Source organism: Salmo salar, chromosome 09 (genome assembly GCF_965601325.2).
Source record: "Salmo salar chromosome 09, fSalSal1, whole genome shotgun sequence".
In the NCBI taxonomy this organism is placed as follows: domain Eukaryota; kingdom Metazoa; phylum Chordata; class Actinopteri; order Salmoniformes; family Salmonidae; genus Salmo; species Salmo salar.
The window spans coordinates 155,003,125-155,020,516 of record NC_138299.1 but is presented as its reverse complement, the minus strand read 5'-3'; the positions used below and the strand labels follow the sequence as shown (position 1 = coordinate 155,020,516).

Sequence of the window (17,392 nt, the reverse complement as noted above, 5' to 3'; positions counted from 1 at the left end):
TATGTCTTTCTCTATCTCTATCTGTCTCTATCTTTGTCTCTGTGTCTTATCTCTGTCTCTTTCTCTATCTTTGTCTCTGTGTCTTATCTCTGTCTCTTTCTCTATCTTTGTTTCTGTCTATATCTCTGTCTCTCTCTATCTCTGTCTATATCTCTGTCTCTATCTCTCTCTATCTCTGTCTATATCTCTGTCTCTATCTCTCTCTATCTCTGTCTATATCTCTGTCTCTATCTCTCTCTATCTCTGTCTATATCTCTGTCTCTATCTCTCTCTATCTCTGTCTATATCTCTGTCTCTATCTCTCTCTATCTCTGTCTATATCTCTGTCTCTATCTCTCTCTATCTCTGTCTATATCTCTGTCTCTATCTCTGTCTCTATCTCTCTCTATCTCTGTCTATATCTCTGTCTCTCTCTATCTCTGTCTATATCTCTGTCTCTATCTCTCTCTATCTCTGTCTATATCTCTCTCTCTCTATCTCTGTCTATATCTCTGTCTCTATCTCTCTCTATCTCTGTCTATATCTCTGTCTCTATCTCTCTCTATCTCTGTCTATATCTCTGTCTCTATCTCTCTCTATCTCTCTCTATCTCTGTCTATATCTCTGTCTCTATCTCTCTCTATCTCTGTCTATATCTCTGTCTCTATCTCTCTCTCTCTGTCTATATCTCTGTCTCTATCTCTCTCTATCTCTGTCCAAATCTCTGTCTCTATCTCTCTCTATCTCTGTCTATATCTCTGTCTCTATCTCTCTCTATCTCTGTCTCTATCTCTCTCTATCTCTGTCTCTATCTCCGTCTCTCTCTGTCTATATCTCTGTCTCTATCTCTCTCTATCTCTGTCTATATCTCTCTCTCTCTATCTCTGTCTATATCTCTGTCTCTATCTCTCTCTATCTCTGTCTATATCTCTGTCTCTATCTCTCTCTATCTCTGTCTATATCTCTGTCTCTATCTCTCTCTATCTCTCTCTATCTCTGTCTATATCTCTGTCTCTATCTCTCTCTATCTCTGTCTATATCTCTGTCTCTATCTCTCTCTCTCTGTCTATATCTCTGTCTCTATCTCTCTCTATCTCTGTCCAAATCTCTGTCTCTATCTCTCTCTATCTCTGTCTATATCTCTGTCTCTATCTCTCTCTATCTCTGTCTCTATCTCTCTCTATCTCTGTCTCTATCTCCGTCTCTCTCTGTCTATATCTCTGTCTCTATCTCTCTCTATCTCTGTCTATATCTCTGTCTCTATCTCTCTCTATCTCTGTCTATATCTCTGTCTCTATCTCTGTCTATATCTCTGTCTCTATCTCTCTCTATCTCTGTCTATATCTCTGTCTCTATCTCTCTCTATCTCTGTCTCTATCTCTCTCTATCTCTGTCTATATCTCTGTCTCTATCTCTCTCTATCTCTGTCTATATCTCTGTCTCTATCTCTCTCTATCTCTGTCTCTATCTCTCTCTATCTCTGTCTATATCTCTGTCTCTATCTCTCTCTATCTCTGTCTATATCTCTGTCTCTATCTCTCTCTATCTCTGTCTATATCTCTGTCGCTATCTCTCTCTATCTCTGTCTATATCTCTGTCTCTATCTCTCTCTATCTCTGTCTATATCTCTGTCTCTATCTCTCTCTATCTCTGTCTCTATCTCTCTCTATCTCTGTCTATATCTCTGTCTCTATCTCTCTCTATCTCTGTCTATATCTCTGTCTCTATCTCTCTCTATCTCTGTCTATATCTCTGTCTCTATCTCTCTCTATCTCTGTCTCTATCTCTCTCTATCTCTGTCTATATCTCTGTCTCTATCTCTGTCTATATCTCTGTCTCTATCTCTCTCTATCTCTGTCTATATCTCTGTCTATATCTCTGTCTCTCCCTATCTCTGTCTATATCTCTGTCTCTATCTATCTCTGTCTCTATCTCTGTCTCTATCTCTGTCTCTATCTCTGTCTATATCTCTGTCTATATCTCTGTCTATATCTCTGTCTATATCTCTGTCTATATCTCTGTCTATATCTCTGTCTATATCTCTGTCTATATCTCTCTCTATCTCTGTCTCTATCTCTGTCTATATCTCTGTCTCTATCTCTCTCTATCTCTGTCTATATCTCTGTCTATATCTCTGTCTATATCTCTGTCTCTCTCTATCTCTGTCTATATCTCTGTCTCTATCTCTGTCTATATCTCTGTCTATATCTCTGTCTATATCTCTGTCTATATCTCTGTCTCTATCTCTGTCTCTATCTCTCTCTATCTCTGTCTATATCTCTGTCTATCTTTGACCTACTGGGCTGTTTTTCTGTCTGTGTGGGTTGTTTCCCTTTTTACATATTTTTCTCTGTGGTGTCTCTGTCTGTCTGTTTTAAGCTGTGTTAGAATACTCATACTAACCGTACTATTTGTGACATAAATTGAGTATGTAGTATGCTTGTTGGTCATAGTATGGGTATAGTTAATATGCCAAAAGTTCCCGGACATTGTACTACATTCGCCAAAATACGAAGAAGCAGTGGACACTATTTCTGTGGTTTTAGGGCCCATAATGCTAATGAGCGTGGTTCAGAAAATGGTCGTGGTTCACAACGTTTTCAGATTTGAAGAAAATGGCAGAAAATATGCTTTGTATCCGACGAGAGCGGATACAAATTCATTGCTTTAACTAATTATGACAAATGTTAAGAAAATGTTGAGTAATGTAATAAAGTAATGACTTTTCAAAATAAGTTACGTTGGCTGACAATTTGTTAGCTACGCTATCCTTACGAACCGCATAGCATATAATTACAGCAGTATGTAGTGGTATGTCAGCTAGCTACCTAACGGTAGTTGGCTACTAAGGGTGTGTTCGTAAATTTAATCTGGAGTGCCAGAGGCTGCTCAGAAGAGCGCTCTGGGCTTTCGTAAATTCGGAGCGTTCTCAGATTGTCCGTTCTAAATTCAGAGCGTTCTCAGATTGTCCGTTCTAAATTCGGAGCGTTCTCAGATTGTCCGTTCTAAATTCGGAGCGTTCTCAGATTGTCCGTTCTAAATTCAGAGCGTCAGAGCGCACACATCGAGTAGGGTTGATTTGAGAGTTCTGACCGAGCGTCAAGCACCCAAGCTAACTGGCTAACATTGGCTAGCTTGCTAGCTACTTCCAGATACAAATGAGAGAACACCTCACACTGGCACACTCAGATGAGAATTTACGAACGCACCCTATTGACTTGATTATTACAGTCATTCTTAGCTAAGTGGTACAGTCGTTATGCGTTCTTAATGGACATTGTTAATGAAGTCGTAAGGTGTCTAGCTAGTCCTTTGTTATGGTAACCAAGCTTGCAAGAAGTTGCATAGCAACAGCATCAATATCCGGTAGACAGTTGAAGGGCTACTAGTATGCTCAACTGAAAGGATACCGTTTGTTTACAGTATACTAAAATGAACTAATAGTATATACTCATTAAGTATGTAGTATACAGTATGTTAGCATGGGTATTCGAACACAGTTTTAGAGTACTCCTGCTGTGTGTGTGTGTGTGTGTGTGTGTGTGTGTGTGTGTGTGTGTGTGTGTGTGTGTGTGTGTGTGTGTGTGTGTGTGTGTGTGTGTGTGTGTGTGTTGTTCCCAGTGATGTGTCAGGTCAAGCCTGTCCGTCTCTCACCCTGGTTGTTTTGGGGTCAGTCCAGTTCCATCACCCTCCACTCTGGAACTGGGTCACTCGTCATATTCAAATGGTCTCCAGCCAGCCACACATACAAACAATAAACAACATGTGTATAGAAAATACAGCTTTTAAACTAGATCAACTCTGCAGTACGTCTAGACTGAAAGACATTGGGTAATTTAGCTAAATGGATCCAAACGTCACCATCTCATATATCAACTCTACAGTGAGGGGAAAAAAGTATTTGATCCCCTGCTGATTTTGTACGTTTGCCCACTGACAAAGAAATGATCAGTCTATAATTTTAATGGTAGGTTTATTTGAACAGTGAGAGACAGAATAACAACAACAAAAATCCAGAAAAACGCATGTCAAAAATGTTATGAATTGATTTGCATTTTAATGAGGGAAATAAGTATTTGACCCCTTCTCAATCAGAAAGATTTCTGTCTCCCAGGTGTCTTTTATACAGGTAACGAGTTGAGATTAGGAGTACACTCTTAAAGGGAGTGCTCCTAATCTCAGTTTGTTACCTGTATAAAAAACACCTGTCCACAGAAGCAATCAATCAATCAGATTCCAAACTCTCCACCATGGCCAAGACCAAAGAGCTCTCCAAGGATGTCAGGGACAAGATTGTAGACCTACACAAGGCTGGAATGGGCTACAAGACAATCGCCAAGAACTGTCAATCTTCCTCGGCCTGGGGCTCCATGCAAGATCTCACCTCGTGGAGTTCCAATGATCATGAGAACGGTGAGGAATCAGCCCAGAACTACACGAGATGATCTTGTCAGTCACCAAGAAAACAATTGGTAACACATGAAGGACTGAAATCCTGCAGCGCCCGCAAGGTCCGCCTGCTCAAGAAAGCACATATACATGCCCGTCTGAAGTTTGCCAATGAACATCTGAATGATTCAGAGGACAACTGGGTGAAAGTGTTGTGGTCAGATGAGACCAAAATGGAGCTCTTTGGCATCAACTCAACTCGCTGTGTTTGGAGGAGGAGGAATGCTGCCTATGACCCCAAGAACACCATCCCCACCGTCAAACATGGAGGTGGAAACATTATGCTTTGGGGGTGTTTTTCTGCTAAGGGGACAGGACAACTTCACCGCATCAAAGGAACGATGGACGGGGCCATGTAGCATCAAATCTTGGGTGAGAACCTCCTTCCCTCAGCCAGGGCATTGAAAATGAGTCGTGGATGGGTATTCCAGCATGACAATGACCCAAAACACACGGCCAAGGCAACAAAGGAGTGGCTCAAGAAGAAGCACATTAAGTGGCCTAGCCAGTCTCCAGACCTTAATCCCATAGAACATCTGTGGAGGGAGCTGAAGGTTCGAGTTGCCAAACGTCAGCCTCGAAACCTTAATGACTTGGAGAAGATCTGCAAAGAGGAGTGGGATAAAATCTCTCCTGAGATGTGTGCAAACCTGGTGGCCAACTACAAGAAACGTCTGACCTCTGTGATTGCCAGCAAGGGTTTTGCCACCAAGTACTAAGTCATGTTTTGCAGAGGGGTCAAATACTTATTTCCCTCATTAAAATGCAAATCATTTTATAACATTTTTGACATGTGTTTTTCTGGATTTTTTTGTTGTTATTCTGTCTCTCACTGTTCAAATAAACCTAACATTAAAATTATAGACTGATCATTTATTTGTAAGTGGGCAAACGTACAAAATCATTTTCCCTCACTGTATACCACCTTTAAGATGTGTTTTTAAGGTGTTCTTTTGACTAGGGATGTAAACTACCATTTAAAAAAAATATATGTATTTTTTTTAAACGATAAGAAGAAAAAAAATCTTCAAAAATGACGTGAATTCACTATTCAGATACAGTATGATCGTGCGTATGACCCACTGATGTATATAAACCATTGATTTTACCACTAGGGGGAAATGCAGTCTTGGCTAGCTAACATACGGCTCTCACCTATTACTATTACTGACTTTATTGTCCCCATTGGGAAATGTTGTTGCAGTGTCATGTACACATTTAAAGTGGCGTTTAAATACAAAACAAAATTGACAATACAACTTTCATAACAGTTACATACCAATATATATATATTTTTAATAATAAATAAATAAATACAACTTTTTTGGAAAAAGACTAGCCTACTGGCCTTACTGAGTCGATGGGAACATTAGCCCGAGCTATTTAGGAGAGATATCACACCTGGCACAAATGATTGTCTATTTGCGTTTTTCCTGCTGAGGGGTGCCCTATACCTGCGCCCAGAGGGGAGTAGTTCAAAGTCTGGGTACAGGGGGTGACTTGGGTCTAAAATGATTTTGTGAGCCTTGCAGAGGGCCCTGACCTTAAAGATCTCATCCATGCCTGACTGTTTGACTCCAAGTACCTTGCTTGCTGTGGTAATAATCCTTCTCAGCATATTTCTCTGGCTGACAGTGGCATTGCCAAACCAACAAACAACACAAAAAGTTAAAATACTCTCAATGAAAGATTTGTAAAACAGAGTCAGTATAGTACGATTAACATTAAAAGATCCCAGCTTTTGAGAAAGTACAGCCTCTGTTGACTCTTTTTGTAGATCAGGTCTGTACATTTACTCAACTGAAGCTTATTGTCCAAGAGGACACCCAGATAACCTTACTGCTGTCCCCCATCCACTCAGCAACCATGTTGTTTAATGCTGTTTTTGGTTCTCTGCTGTGTCCCTCTCCTCCATGTTCTCAGTTGTCAGAACGTGAGAAATGTCATCAATGTGATGGCTCGTTGCAGTGATGTATGACGGCGTGTTCATAGACGTCCCAACAATTTGTTGTTAACACCAAGTACAGTCTGGTGTTTGAGAGCTCACGCTTTGTACTTGCAGAGCAACCGTACAATTTGTCCATCCAGGCCATCAGGGTTTTTCGACATGGCATGCTGTAGTCTGGTTCTAGATATGCCATCAGGGCATTGGAGCTGACATCCTCTACCATCGACAATGGCAGCATATCAACTGCAATCATTTCTGTAATTATCGCTGTGATTTTCTCACTCCCTTATCGCACTGCTGCCAGCAACGGGTTGGCTCGTCTGGTGACTCGCTTTCAGATGGTTAAGTATTCCACCACAGGAGGTTGGTGACATCTTAATTGGGGAGGATGGGCTCTTGGTAATGACTGGGGTGGAATCTGTGGAATGGTGTCAAAATACATCAGACATGTGGTTTCCATGGTTTCCATGTGTTTGATTCTATTTACTCCGTGCCAGCCATTATTAAAAGCTGTCCTCCCCTCAGCAGCCTCCACTGACTGCCACTGTAGCTCAATTCCACCTTGCAAAGTTTGCGTTTATTTAACCACCTTCTCATTTAACTTCTCAAAGTATTGCCATGAAGGACTTAGCTGCTGTCTCGTCCCCGTCTCTCTCTGCCATTTTTCCAACCGTTAACGATGATGACGTGCCGATCGCTTTATCTCCAAGATGCACATCTCCTACTAATGTTACAGCATTGTTACTTGAGTTATTTACACTTATATGTTTCCCTTTATGATGATGATTGGGACTTGTTAGTGGTAGTTTTGTGAAAACTATACTGTGACTTTAATTTTGTAATGGATTTTAGGGGATTTTTTCTAAACGTTAACGATCCCAATGTTGTTTAAACGTCCACACCTATACTTTTGACATTTGTAGGATATTTGGATATAATAAACTCAGCAACAAAAGAAACGTCCTTTCACTGTCAACTGCGTTTATTTTCAGCAAACTTAACATGTGTAAATATTTGTATGAACATAACAAGATTCAACAACTGAGACATAAACTGAACAAGTTCCACAGACATGTAACTAACAGAAATGGAATAATGTGTCCCTGAACAAAGGGGGGGGTCAAAATCAAAAGTAACAGTCAGTATCTGTTGTGGCCACCAGCTGCATTAAGTACTGCAGTGCATCTCCTCCTCATGGACTGCACCAGATTTTCCAGTTCTTGCTGTGAGACGTTACCCCACTCTTCCATCAAGGCACCTGCAAGTTCCCGGACATTTCTGGGGGGAATGGCCCTAGCCCTCACCCTCCGATCCAACAGGTGCCAGATGTGCTCAATGGGATTGAGATCCGGGCTCTTCACTGGCCATGGCAGAACACACTGACATTCCAGTCTTGCAGGAAATCACGGACAGAACGAGCAGTATGGCTGGTGGCATTGTCATGCTGGAGGGTCATGTCAGGATTAACCTGCAGGAAGGGTACCACATGAGGGAGGAGGATGTCTTCCCTGTAACACACAGCCTTGAGATTGGCTGCAATGACAACAAGCTCAGTCTGATGATGCTATGACACACCACCACAGACCATGATGGACCCTCCACCTCCAAGTTGACCCTCCACCTCCAAGTCGATCCCGCTCCAGAGTACAGGCCTCGGTGTAACGCTCATTCCTTCGGCGATAAACGCGAATCCGACCATCACCCCCCCGGTGAGACAAAACCGCGACTCGTCAGTGAAGAGCACTTTTTGCCAGTCCTGTCTGGTCCAGCGACGGTGGGTTTGTGCCCATAGGCGACGTTGTTGCCGGTGATGTCTGGTGAGGACCTGCCTTACAACAGGCCTACAAGCCCTCAGTCCAGCCTCTCTCAGCCTATTGCAGACAGTCTGAGCACTGATGGAGGGATTGTGCATTCCTGGTGTAACTCGGGCAGTTGTTGTTGCCATCCTGTACCTGTCCCGCAGGTTTGATGTTCGGCTGTACCGATCCTGTGCAGGTGTTGTTACACGTGGTCTGCCACTACGAGGATGATCAGCTGTCCATCCTGTAGCGCTGTATTAGGCATCTCACAGTACGGACATTGCAATTTATTTCCCTGGCCACATCTGCAGTCCTCATGCCTCCTTGCAGCATGCCTAAGGCACGTTCACGCAGATGAGCAGGGACCCTGGGAATTTTTCTTTGGTGTTTTTCCAGAGTCAGTAGAAAGTTTTCAGAACTGTGACCTTAATTGCCTATCGTCTGTAAGCTGTTAGTTTCTTAACGACCATTCCACAGGTACATGTTCATGAATTGTTTATGTTTCATTGAACAAGCATGGGAAACAGTGTTTATACCTTTACAATGAAGATCTGTGAAGTTATTTGGATTTTTATGAATTATCTTTGAAAGACAGAGTCCTGAAAAAGGGACATTTCTTTTTTTGCTGAGTTTATATTCCTTATTCTCCTGCTTTCATTTCTTTCTCCTATTATATTACCCTCTCTAGCTCTCCTCCCTCCCTCCCTCTCTAGCTCTCCTCCCTCCCTCCCTCTCTAGCTCTCCTCTCTCCCTCCCTCCCTCCCTCCCTCCCTCCCTCCCTCCCTCTCCCTCCCTCCCTCCCTCCCTCCCTCCCTCCCTCCCTCCCTCCCTCCCTCCCTCCCAGTGAGGCTGATCCCTCAAGGACACAGCATCGTTGATAGAGCTAGGTTATCCTGTGTGGTCACACTGGTGATTGATAGAAGAAATAATAGTCTTGGCCCCTGGTACAGAGAGAATCAATCAGACCCTGTTTTTAAGGCATACTCATGGAGGACGTTCATATTTGATCCATATTTGATGTGTGGATATAATTTAAATAATGTAATTTGATGGTGGAAGTGATTTCCTGTTTCAGGGGTCAGGAGGAGAATTTGTGAATGAGCCCATGTGCTTCATGGGTAATTATATACATGGTGACTTGGGCAGCATAGAATAGTGTGAATAGAACTGGTAGCCCTGAGCCATCTTCTCAGAGCCATACTGTAGCAACAGGAGTAGTTGTAAAGGTGTGTGTGTGTGTGTGTGTGTGTGTGTGTGTGTGTGTGTGTGTGTGTGTGTGTGTGTGTGTGTGTGCGTGCGTGTCACTCATCACTGCCCTGCTCTCCTCACAGACAGAGATCCAGACCTCGGTGAGCACGCTGGATGTAGTGAGTCGCTTCCAGAGACAAGTCCAGCCCGACCCCAAGCCTGATTCCCAGACGGCTTGGCGAGGTGGCGGGGCGAGGGGGCCGGAGAGAAGGACCCAGGCCGCTCCCGCTGTTACACATACCCACGATGCACAGGGAAGCCAGGTGAGAGGTCATCGGTAGATAATGTCCTTAGCCAGGTTATTAAACATGCTACCTTCCTCCTTTCTTAAAGTGATCATTGTGTTTCTCAATGTCACAGGTTTTAGTTGTGAATCCCTTGACGGAGGAGGAAGATGAGTTTGATGAACTGGAGGATGAAGAGGAGAAGGAGATGCTGACTACCTCACTGCTGGGAGGAGAATATGATGAGGAGGAGTCAGCTCTCTCCTTTCAGGAGGCACTCAGGCAGTGGAGAGGAGAGAGAGGAGAGGGAGGAGAGAGAGGAGAGGGAGGAGAGAGAGGAGAGGGAGGAGAGAGAGGAGAGGGAGGAGAGAGAGGAGATGCAATCTGGAGACCCTTCCAAGCCCGGACAGGTATAACACGAACACACACACACACACACCATGCAATGAATAATTGTTTTGTTGACAGACAGGGGAACGTACTAGAAATACACATACACTGAGACAGCTATGGATGATTGGTAATAGTAAAAACTATAGGCAGAAGTACTCAACATATACCTGCATCCTTTTCTCCTGCCCTCTTTTCTTTCTCTGTCTCTCCCTCGTTCTCTCCCTCTTTCAGTGCTTGTATAACTCATATTGTGAAACATTGTTTGGTCCAGTCATGTGACAAATCTTCTCTGTCTCTTTCACTGCCCTGAAATGATAGAGCTATAGTACTGGGTCTCAGTCTGTGTTGACGTCTTCCTCCTCATCCTCCTCTTCTGTGTTGTGTTAAACAGCAGTACAGTAGTGATGTTTGGGGTTGTTATGTAGAGAAGCAACACTGTAGAGGTACTGCTACATACCGTATGTATCCCTGTGGTGAAACACTGTAGAGGTACTGCTACATACCGTATGTATCCCTGTGGTGAAACACTGTAGAGGTACTGCTACATACCGTATGTATCCCTGTGGTGAAACACTGTAGAGGTACTGCTACATACCGTATGTATCCCTGTGGTGAAACACTGTAGAGGTACTGCTACATACCGTATGTATCCCTGTGGTGAAACACTGTAGAGGTACTGCTACATACCGTATGTATCCCTGTGGTGAAACACTGTAGAGGTACTGCTACATACCGTATGTATTCCTGTGGTGAAACACTGTAGAGGTACTGCTACATACCGTATGTATCCCTGTGGTGAAACACTGTAGAGGTACTGCTACATACCGTATGTATTCCTGTGGTGAAACACTGTAGAGGTACTGCTACATACCGTATGTATTCCTGTGGTGAAACACTGTAGAGGTACTGCTACATACCGTATGTATCCCTGTGGTGAAACACTGTAGAGGTACTGCTACATACCGTATGTATCCCTGTGGTGAAACACTGTAGAGGTACTGCTACATACCGTATGTATCCCTGTGGTGAAACACTGTAGAGGTACTGCTACATACCGTATGTATTCCTGTGGTGAAACACTGTAGAGGTACTGCTACATACCGTATGTATTCCTGTGGTGGGTGAGAAAGCACCATACTGAAGGAGGTTAGGTTTTGGGGGGGAGTTAAAGGTCAAACTACCAGGTCTGTTTGTAATATTACAACAACAAAACTGTTTTTCCCCGACTGACATCATCGCACGCGTGACAGAACAGCAGCATATGAACTGCAATTTACCTTGATGTGTGACGCTCCCCAAAAAACAGTTACAGCGGCGTTGGGCCAGACAGTAACACTGTTTCAGTTACAGCGGTGTTGGGGCAGACAGTAACACTGTTTCAGTTACAGCGGTGTTGGGGCAGACAGTAACACTGTTTCAGTTACAGCGGTGTTGGGGCAGACAGTAACACTGTTTCAGTTACAGCGGTGTTGGGGCAGACAGTAACACTGTTTCAGTTACAGCGGTGTTGGGCCAGACAGTAACACTGTTTCAGTTACAGCGGTGTTGGGGCAGACAGTAACACTGTTTCAGTTACAGCGGTGTTGGGCCAGACAGTAACACTGTTTCAGTTACAGCGGTGTTGGGCCAGACAGTAACACTGTTTCAGTTACAGCGGTGTTGGGCCAGACAGTAACACTGTTTCAGTTACAGCGGTGTTGGGCCAGACAGTAACACTGTTTCAGTTACAACGGTGTTGGGCCAGACAGTAACACTGTTTCAGTTACAGCGGTGTTGGGCCAGACAGTAACACTGTTTCAGTTACAGCGGCGTTGGGCCAGACAGTAACACTGTTTCAGTTACAGCGGTGTTGGGCCAGACAGTAACACTGTTTCAGTTACAGCGGTGTTGGGCCAGACAGTAACACTGTTTCAGTTACAGCGGTGTTGGGGCAGAGGATTCCATCTTTAAGGGGTGGATAATGGTGATTAAAGACTAGGACTGGAGCTAATGTTTAGGACAGGAAGAGGATTAGAAGTGAAGGATGAAGACTAATGTTCTTTCCATCTTGCTCTGGACTAAGCGCCCCCCCCACACTCTCCTCTGATCTCTTCAGGTCCTGTGGAAAGTGCTTACTGCTGCAGAAAGGGCTAAAGTCATGGCTGCTGCATATTGAGATAATTAGAGCAGGAGATAATGATAGCAGTGTTAGTAGGGGTTCCACTATAGAGATAATGATAGCAGTGTTAGGAGGAGTTCCACTATAGAGATAATGATAGCAGTGTTAGGAGGGGTTCCACTATAGAGATAATGATAGCAGTGATAGGAGGGGTTCCACTATAGAGATAATGATAGCAGTGATAGGAGGGGTTCCACTATAGAGATAATGATAGCAGTGATAGGAGGGGTTCCACTATAGAGATAATGATAGCAGTGATAGGAGGGGTTCCACTATAGAGATAATGATAGCAGTGATAGGAGGAGTTCCACTATAGAGATAATGATAGCAGTGTTAGGAGGAGTTCCACTATAGAGATAATGATAGCAGTGTTGGGAGGGGTTCCGCTATAGAGATAATGATAGCAGTGTTAGGAGGGGTTCCACTATAGAGATAATGATAGCAGTGATAGGAGGGGTTCCACTATAGAGATAATGATAGCAGTGTTAGGAGGAGTTCCACTATAGAGATAATGATAGCAGTGATAGGAGGGGTTCCACTATAGAGATAATGATAGCAGTGATAGGAGGGGTTCCACTATAGAGATAATGATAGCAGTGTTAGGAGGAGTTCCACTATAGAGATAATGATAGCAGTGATAGGAGGGGTTCCACTATAGAGATAATGATAGCAGTGTTAGGAGGAGTTCCACTATAGAGATAATGATAGCAGTGTTAGGAGGGGTTCCACTATAGAGATAATGATAGCAGTGTTAGGAGGGGTTCCACTATAGAGATAATGATAGCAGTGATAGGAGGGGTTCCACTATAGAGATAATGATAGCAGTGATAGGAGGGGTTCCACTGTAGAGATAATGATAGCAGTGATAGCAGCCTAACTTGAGAATGTGTTTGGCCGTTTTATTAGTTCTCTAATGCTTGTACAGACTTTGCTTCACTCCCTTTATTTCTGCATTTTGCCTCATTTCTTCTGTCAACCCATTGGCAGGGAAACCTAATGTAAAGCTGGCATTGCACCAAATGTGTCCAGAGTAGTGCCATAACGTGTCTGCCTCTCTTTCTCCCTCTGCCTCTCTTTCTCCCTCTGCCTCTCTTTCTCCCTCTGCCTCTCTTTCTCCCTCTGCCTCTCTTTCTCCCTCTGCCTCTCTTTCTCCCTCTGCCTCTCTTTCTCCCTCTGCCTCTCTTTCTCCCTCTGCCTCTCTTTCTCCCTCTGTCCATCCCTTCTCCTTCTCCTTACCTTTTCTGTCTCTGCCTTTCTTTCTCTTTCCGCCCAACTCCCTTTCTCCCCTTCCCCTTCTCCAAATCTCCCTTCTCTCTTTTCTTTTACTCTCTCTCTCTCTCTCTCCGTGTAGTATCAGTGGAAGTGATGGGGACCCAGTCAGACCTGAGTGACAGTGGGGCTGAGAGAAGACCAGTGAAGGTGGAGTTCACCCAACACAGTCTCAGTTACATGGACAGACTTCTCATCAAGAGACACCGCAGGTGAGAAAGAGAGAGAGACTGTAGAGAGAGAGACTGTAGAGAGAGAGACTGTAGAGAGAGAGACTGTAGAGAGAGAGACTGTAGAGAGAGAGACTGTAGAGAGAGAGACTGTAGAGAGAGAGACTGTAGAGAGAGAGACTAGAGAGAGAGACTGTAGAGAGAGAGACTGTAGAGAGAGAGACTGTAGAGAGAGAGACTGTAGAGAGAGATAGTGAATTTAATTAAATTCAGAGAGAGAGACTTGGGGAGAGAGAGACCAGGGGTGAGAGTGAAATGCGACACAGTCCAAAAGTGTTAACCAGAATTTAGCCTAGCAGGCTCATCTCAACACAGTGGACCTCATCTCAACACAGTGGACCTCATCTCAACACAGTGGACCTCATCTCAACACAGTGGACCTCATCTCAGTACAGTGGATCTCATCTCAACACAGTGGATCTCATCTCAACACAGTGGATCTCATCTCAGCACAGTGGATCTCATCTCAGCACAGTGGATCTCATCTCAGCACAGTGGACCTCATCTCAACACAGTGGACCTCATCTCAGTACACTGGATCTCATCTCAGCACAGTGGATCTCATCTCAGCACAGTGGATCTCATCTCAACACAGTGGATCTCATCTCAACACAGTGGATCTCATCTCAACACAGTGGATCTCATCTCAGCACAGTGGATCTCATCTCAGCACAGTGGATCTCATCTCAACACAGTGGATCTCAGCATAGTGGACCTCATCTCAACACAGTGGATTTCATCTCAGCACAGTGGATCTCATCTCAGCACAGTGGATCTCATCTCAGCACAATGGATCTCATCTCAACACAGTGGATCTCATCTCAACACAGTGGATCTCAGCATAGTGGACCTCATCTCAACACAGTGGATTTCAGCTCAGCACAGTGGATCTCATCTCAGCACAGTGGATCTCATCTCAACACAGTTGATCTCATCTCAACACAGTGGATCTCATCTCATCTCAACACAGTGGATCTCATCTCATCTCAACACAGTGGATCTCATCTCAACACAGTGGATCTCATCTCAACACAGTGGATCTCATCTCAACACAGTGGATCTCATCTCAACAGTGGATCTCATCTCAACAGTGGATCTCATCTCAACACAGTGGATCTCATCTCAGCACAGTGGATCTCATCTCAGCACAGTGGATCTCATCTCAGCACAGTGGATCTCATCTCAGCACAGTGGATCTCAGCACAGTGGATCTCAGCACAGTGGATCTCAGCACAGTGGATCTCAGCACAGTGGATCTCATCTCAGCACAGTGGACCTCATCTCAACACAGTGGACCTCATCTCAGTACACTGGATCTCATCTCAGCACAGTGGATCTCATCTCAGCACAGTGGATCTCATCTCAACACAGTGGATCTCATCTCAACACAGTGGATCTCATCTCAACACAGTGGATCTCATCTCAGCACAGTGGATCTCATCTCAGCACAGTGGATCTCATCTCAACACAGTGGATCTCAGCATAGTGGACCTCATCTCAACACAGTGGATTTCATCTCAGCACAGTGGATCTCATCTCAGCACAGTGGATCTCATCTCAGCACAGTGGATCTCATCTCAACACAGTGGATCTCATCTCAACACAGTGGATCTCAGCATAGTGGACCTCATCTCAACACAGTGGATTTCAGCTCAGCACAGTGGATCTCATCTCAACACAGTGGATCTCAGCATAGTGGACCTCATCTCAACACAGTGGATTTCAGCTCAGCACAGTGGATCTCATCTCAGCACAGTGGATCTCATCTCAACACAGTGGATCTCATCTCATCTCAACACAGTGGATCTCATCTCATCTCAACACAGTGGATCTCATCTCAACACAGTGGATCTCATCTCAACACAGTGGATCTCATCTCAACACAGTGGATCTCATCTCAACAGTGGATCTCATCTCAACAGTGGATCTCATCTCAACACAGTGGATCTCATCTCAGCACAGTGGATCTCATCTCAGCACAGTGGATCTCATCTCAGCACAGTGGATCTCATCTCAGCACAGTGGATCTCAGCACAGTGGATCTCAGCACAGTGGATCTCAGCACAGTGGATCTCATCTCAGCACAGTGGATCTCATCTCAGCACAGTGGATCTCATCTCAGCACAGTGGATTTCATCTCAGCACAGTGGATTTCATCTCTGCACAGTGGATCTCATCACAACACAGTGGATCTCAGCACAGTGGATCTCATCTCAGCACAGTGGATCTCATCTCAGCACAGTGGATCTCATCTCAACACAGTGGATCTCATCTCAACACAGTGGATCTCATCTCATCTCATCACAGTGGATCTCATCTCAGCACAGTGGATCTCATCTCAGCACAGTGGATCTCATCTCAGCACAGTGGATCTCAGCATAGTGGACCTCATCTCAGCACAGTGGATTTCATCTCAGCACAGTGGACCTCATCTCAGCACAGTGGATTTCATCTCAGCACAGTGGATCTCTTCTCAGCACAGTGGATCTCATCTCAACACAGTGGATCTCATCTCAGCACAGTGGATCTCATCTCAGCACAGTGGATCTCATCTCAGCACAGTGGATCTCAGCACAGCACAGTGGATCTCATCTCAACACAGTGGATCTCAGCACAGTGGATCTCAGCACAGTGGATCTCATCTCAGCACAGCACAGTGGATCTCATCAGCTTCAGCCTGATCTCATCAGCTTCAGCACTAACTTTATGATCACACACACACACACATAATACAGTACTCTGAGGAACAGTTGGAGAAACACAGGCACATGTGCAGACACACCCACTCACATACAGCATGCTCCAACAGGACCCAGGCAGAGAGCGTTAACTGTTCTGTTCTCATTACCATCTCCCAGTATGGTTCATGTTTAATACGCATGAAGCAGAAAAACTGGCAAACCTCTGGAGCCAACAACCTCACGCTGAAAAAGAGTAGCAGGTCTCACACACACACACACACACACTCTCTCTCTCTCTCTCTCTCTCTCTCTCTCTCTCTCTCCTCTCTCTCTCTCTCTCTCTCTCTCTCTCTCTCTCTCTCTCCTCTCTCTCTCTCTCTCTCTCTCTCTCTCTCTCTCTCTCTCTCTCTCTCTCTCTCTCTCTCTCCTCTCTCTCTCTCTCTCTCTCTCTCTCTCTCTCTCACACACCACACACACACTCTCTCTCACACACAATCACACACACACACACACATACACATACACACCCTCCCCCCCCATCTTGGCTGTCTATCAAAGTTGATGATGGCCATGCTCCATTTGTGGCTGGGAGGAGAGCTGCTGCCATTTGATGTGTCTGTGGAGGCCAATGCTGCTGGCTGGCTGAGAGGATTATGAAGTTCTATGGTTGCCATGGTTCTAATGAAATTCTATTGGTTGCCATGCTTCTAAGGTCTCCTCACGTGGAGGGGCAGGATTGTAAAGCTATTACATTGAACACCTTTTGACCAGCACTGATTTCAGCTGAGTTCTTTCTGGAGTGGACTAGCCATAAGTCCTCTGCTCCTTTCTCTTCAGAGGCAATCTCTGCTGCCTGCGTTGGGCCCCGCTGTAGCATTATGGGGGATGAAGGGCGTGAGGAAGAGGGGGAGGCAGAGCTAGGGGGTGTAGTAGTAGAGGGGGGAGGCAGAGCTAGGGGGTGTAGTAGTAGACGGGGGAGGAGGGGGGAGGCAGAGCTAGGGGGTGTAGTAGTAG

The 17,392-nt window shown here is 44.8% G+C and overlaps 1 protein-coding gene across 1 annotated transcript in view; it reads left to right on the top strand.

The window, feature by feature from the left end:
• Positions 1-17,392, top strand: part of LOC106609378 (uncharacterized) — a 66,209-nt gene that overhangs the window by 27,477 nt on the left and 21,340 nt on the right. The window contains exons 4-6 of the mRNA XM_045724819.2: positions 9,507-9,686; positions 9,784-10,057; positions 13,550-13,679. Coding sequence (XP_045580775.2) covers positions 9,507-9,686; positions 9,784-10,057; positions 13,550-13,679 — 584 coding nt within the window. The remainder of the gene's footprint in view (positions 1-9,506; positions 9,687-9,783; positions 10,058-13,549; positions 13,680-17,392) is intronic.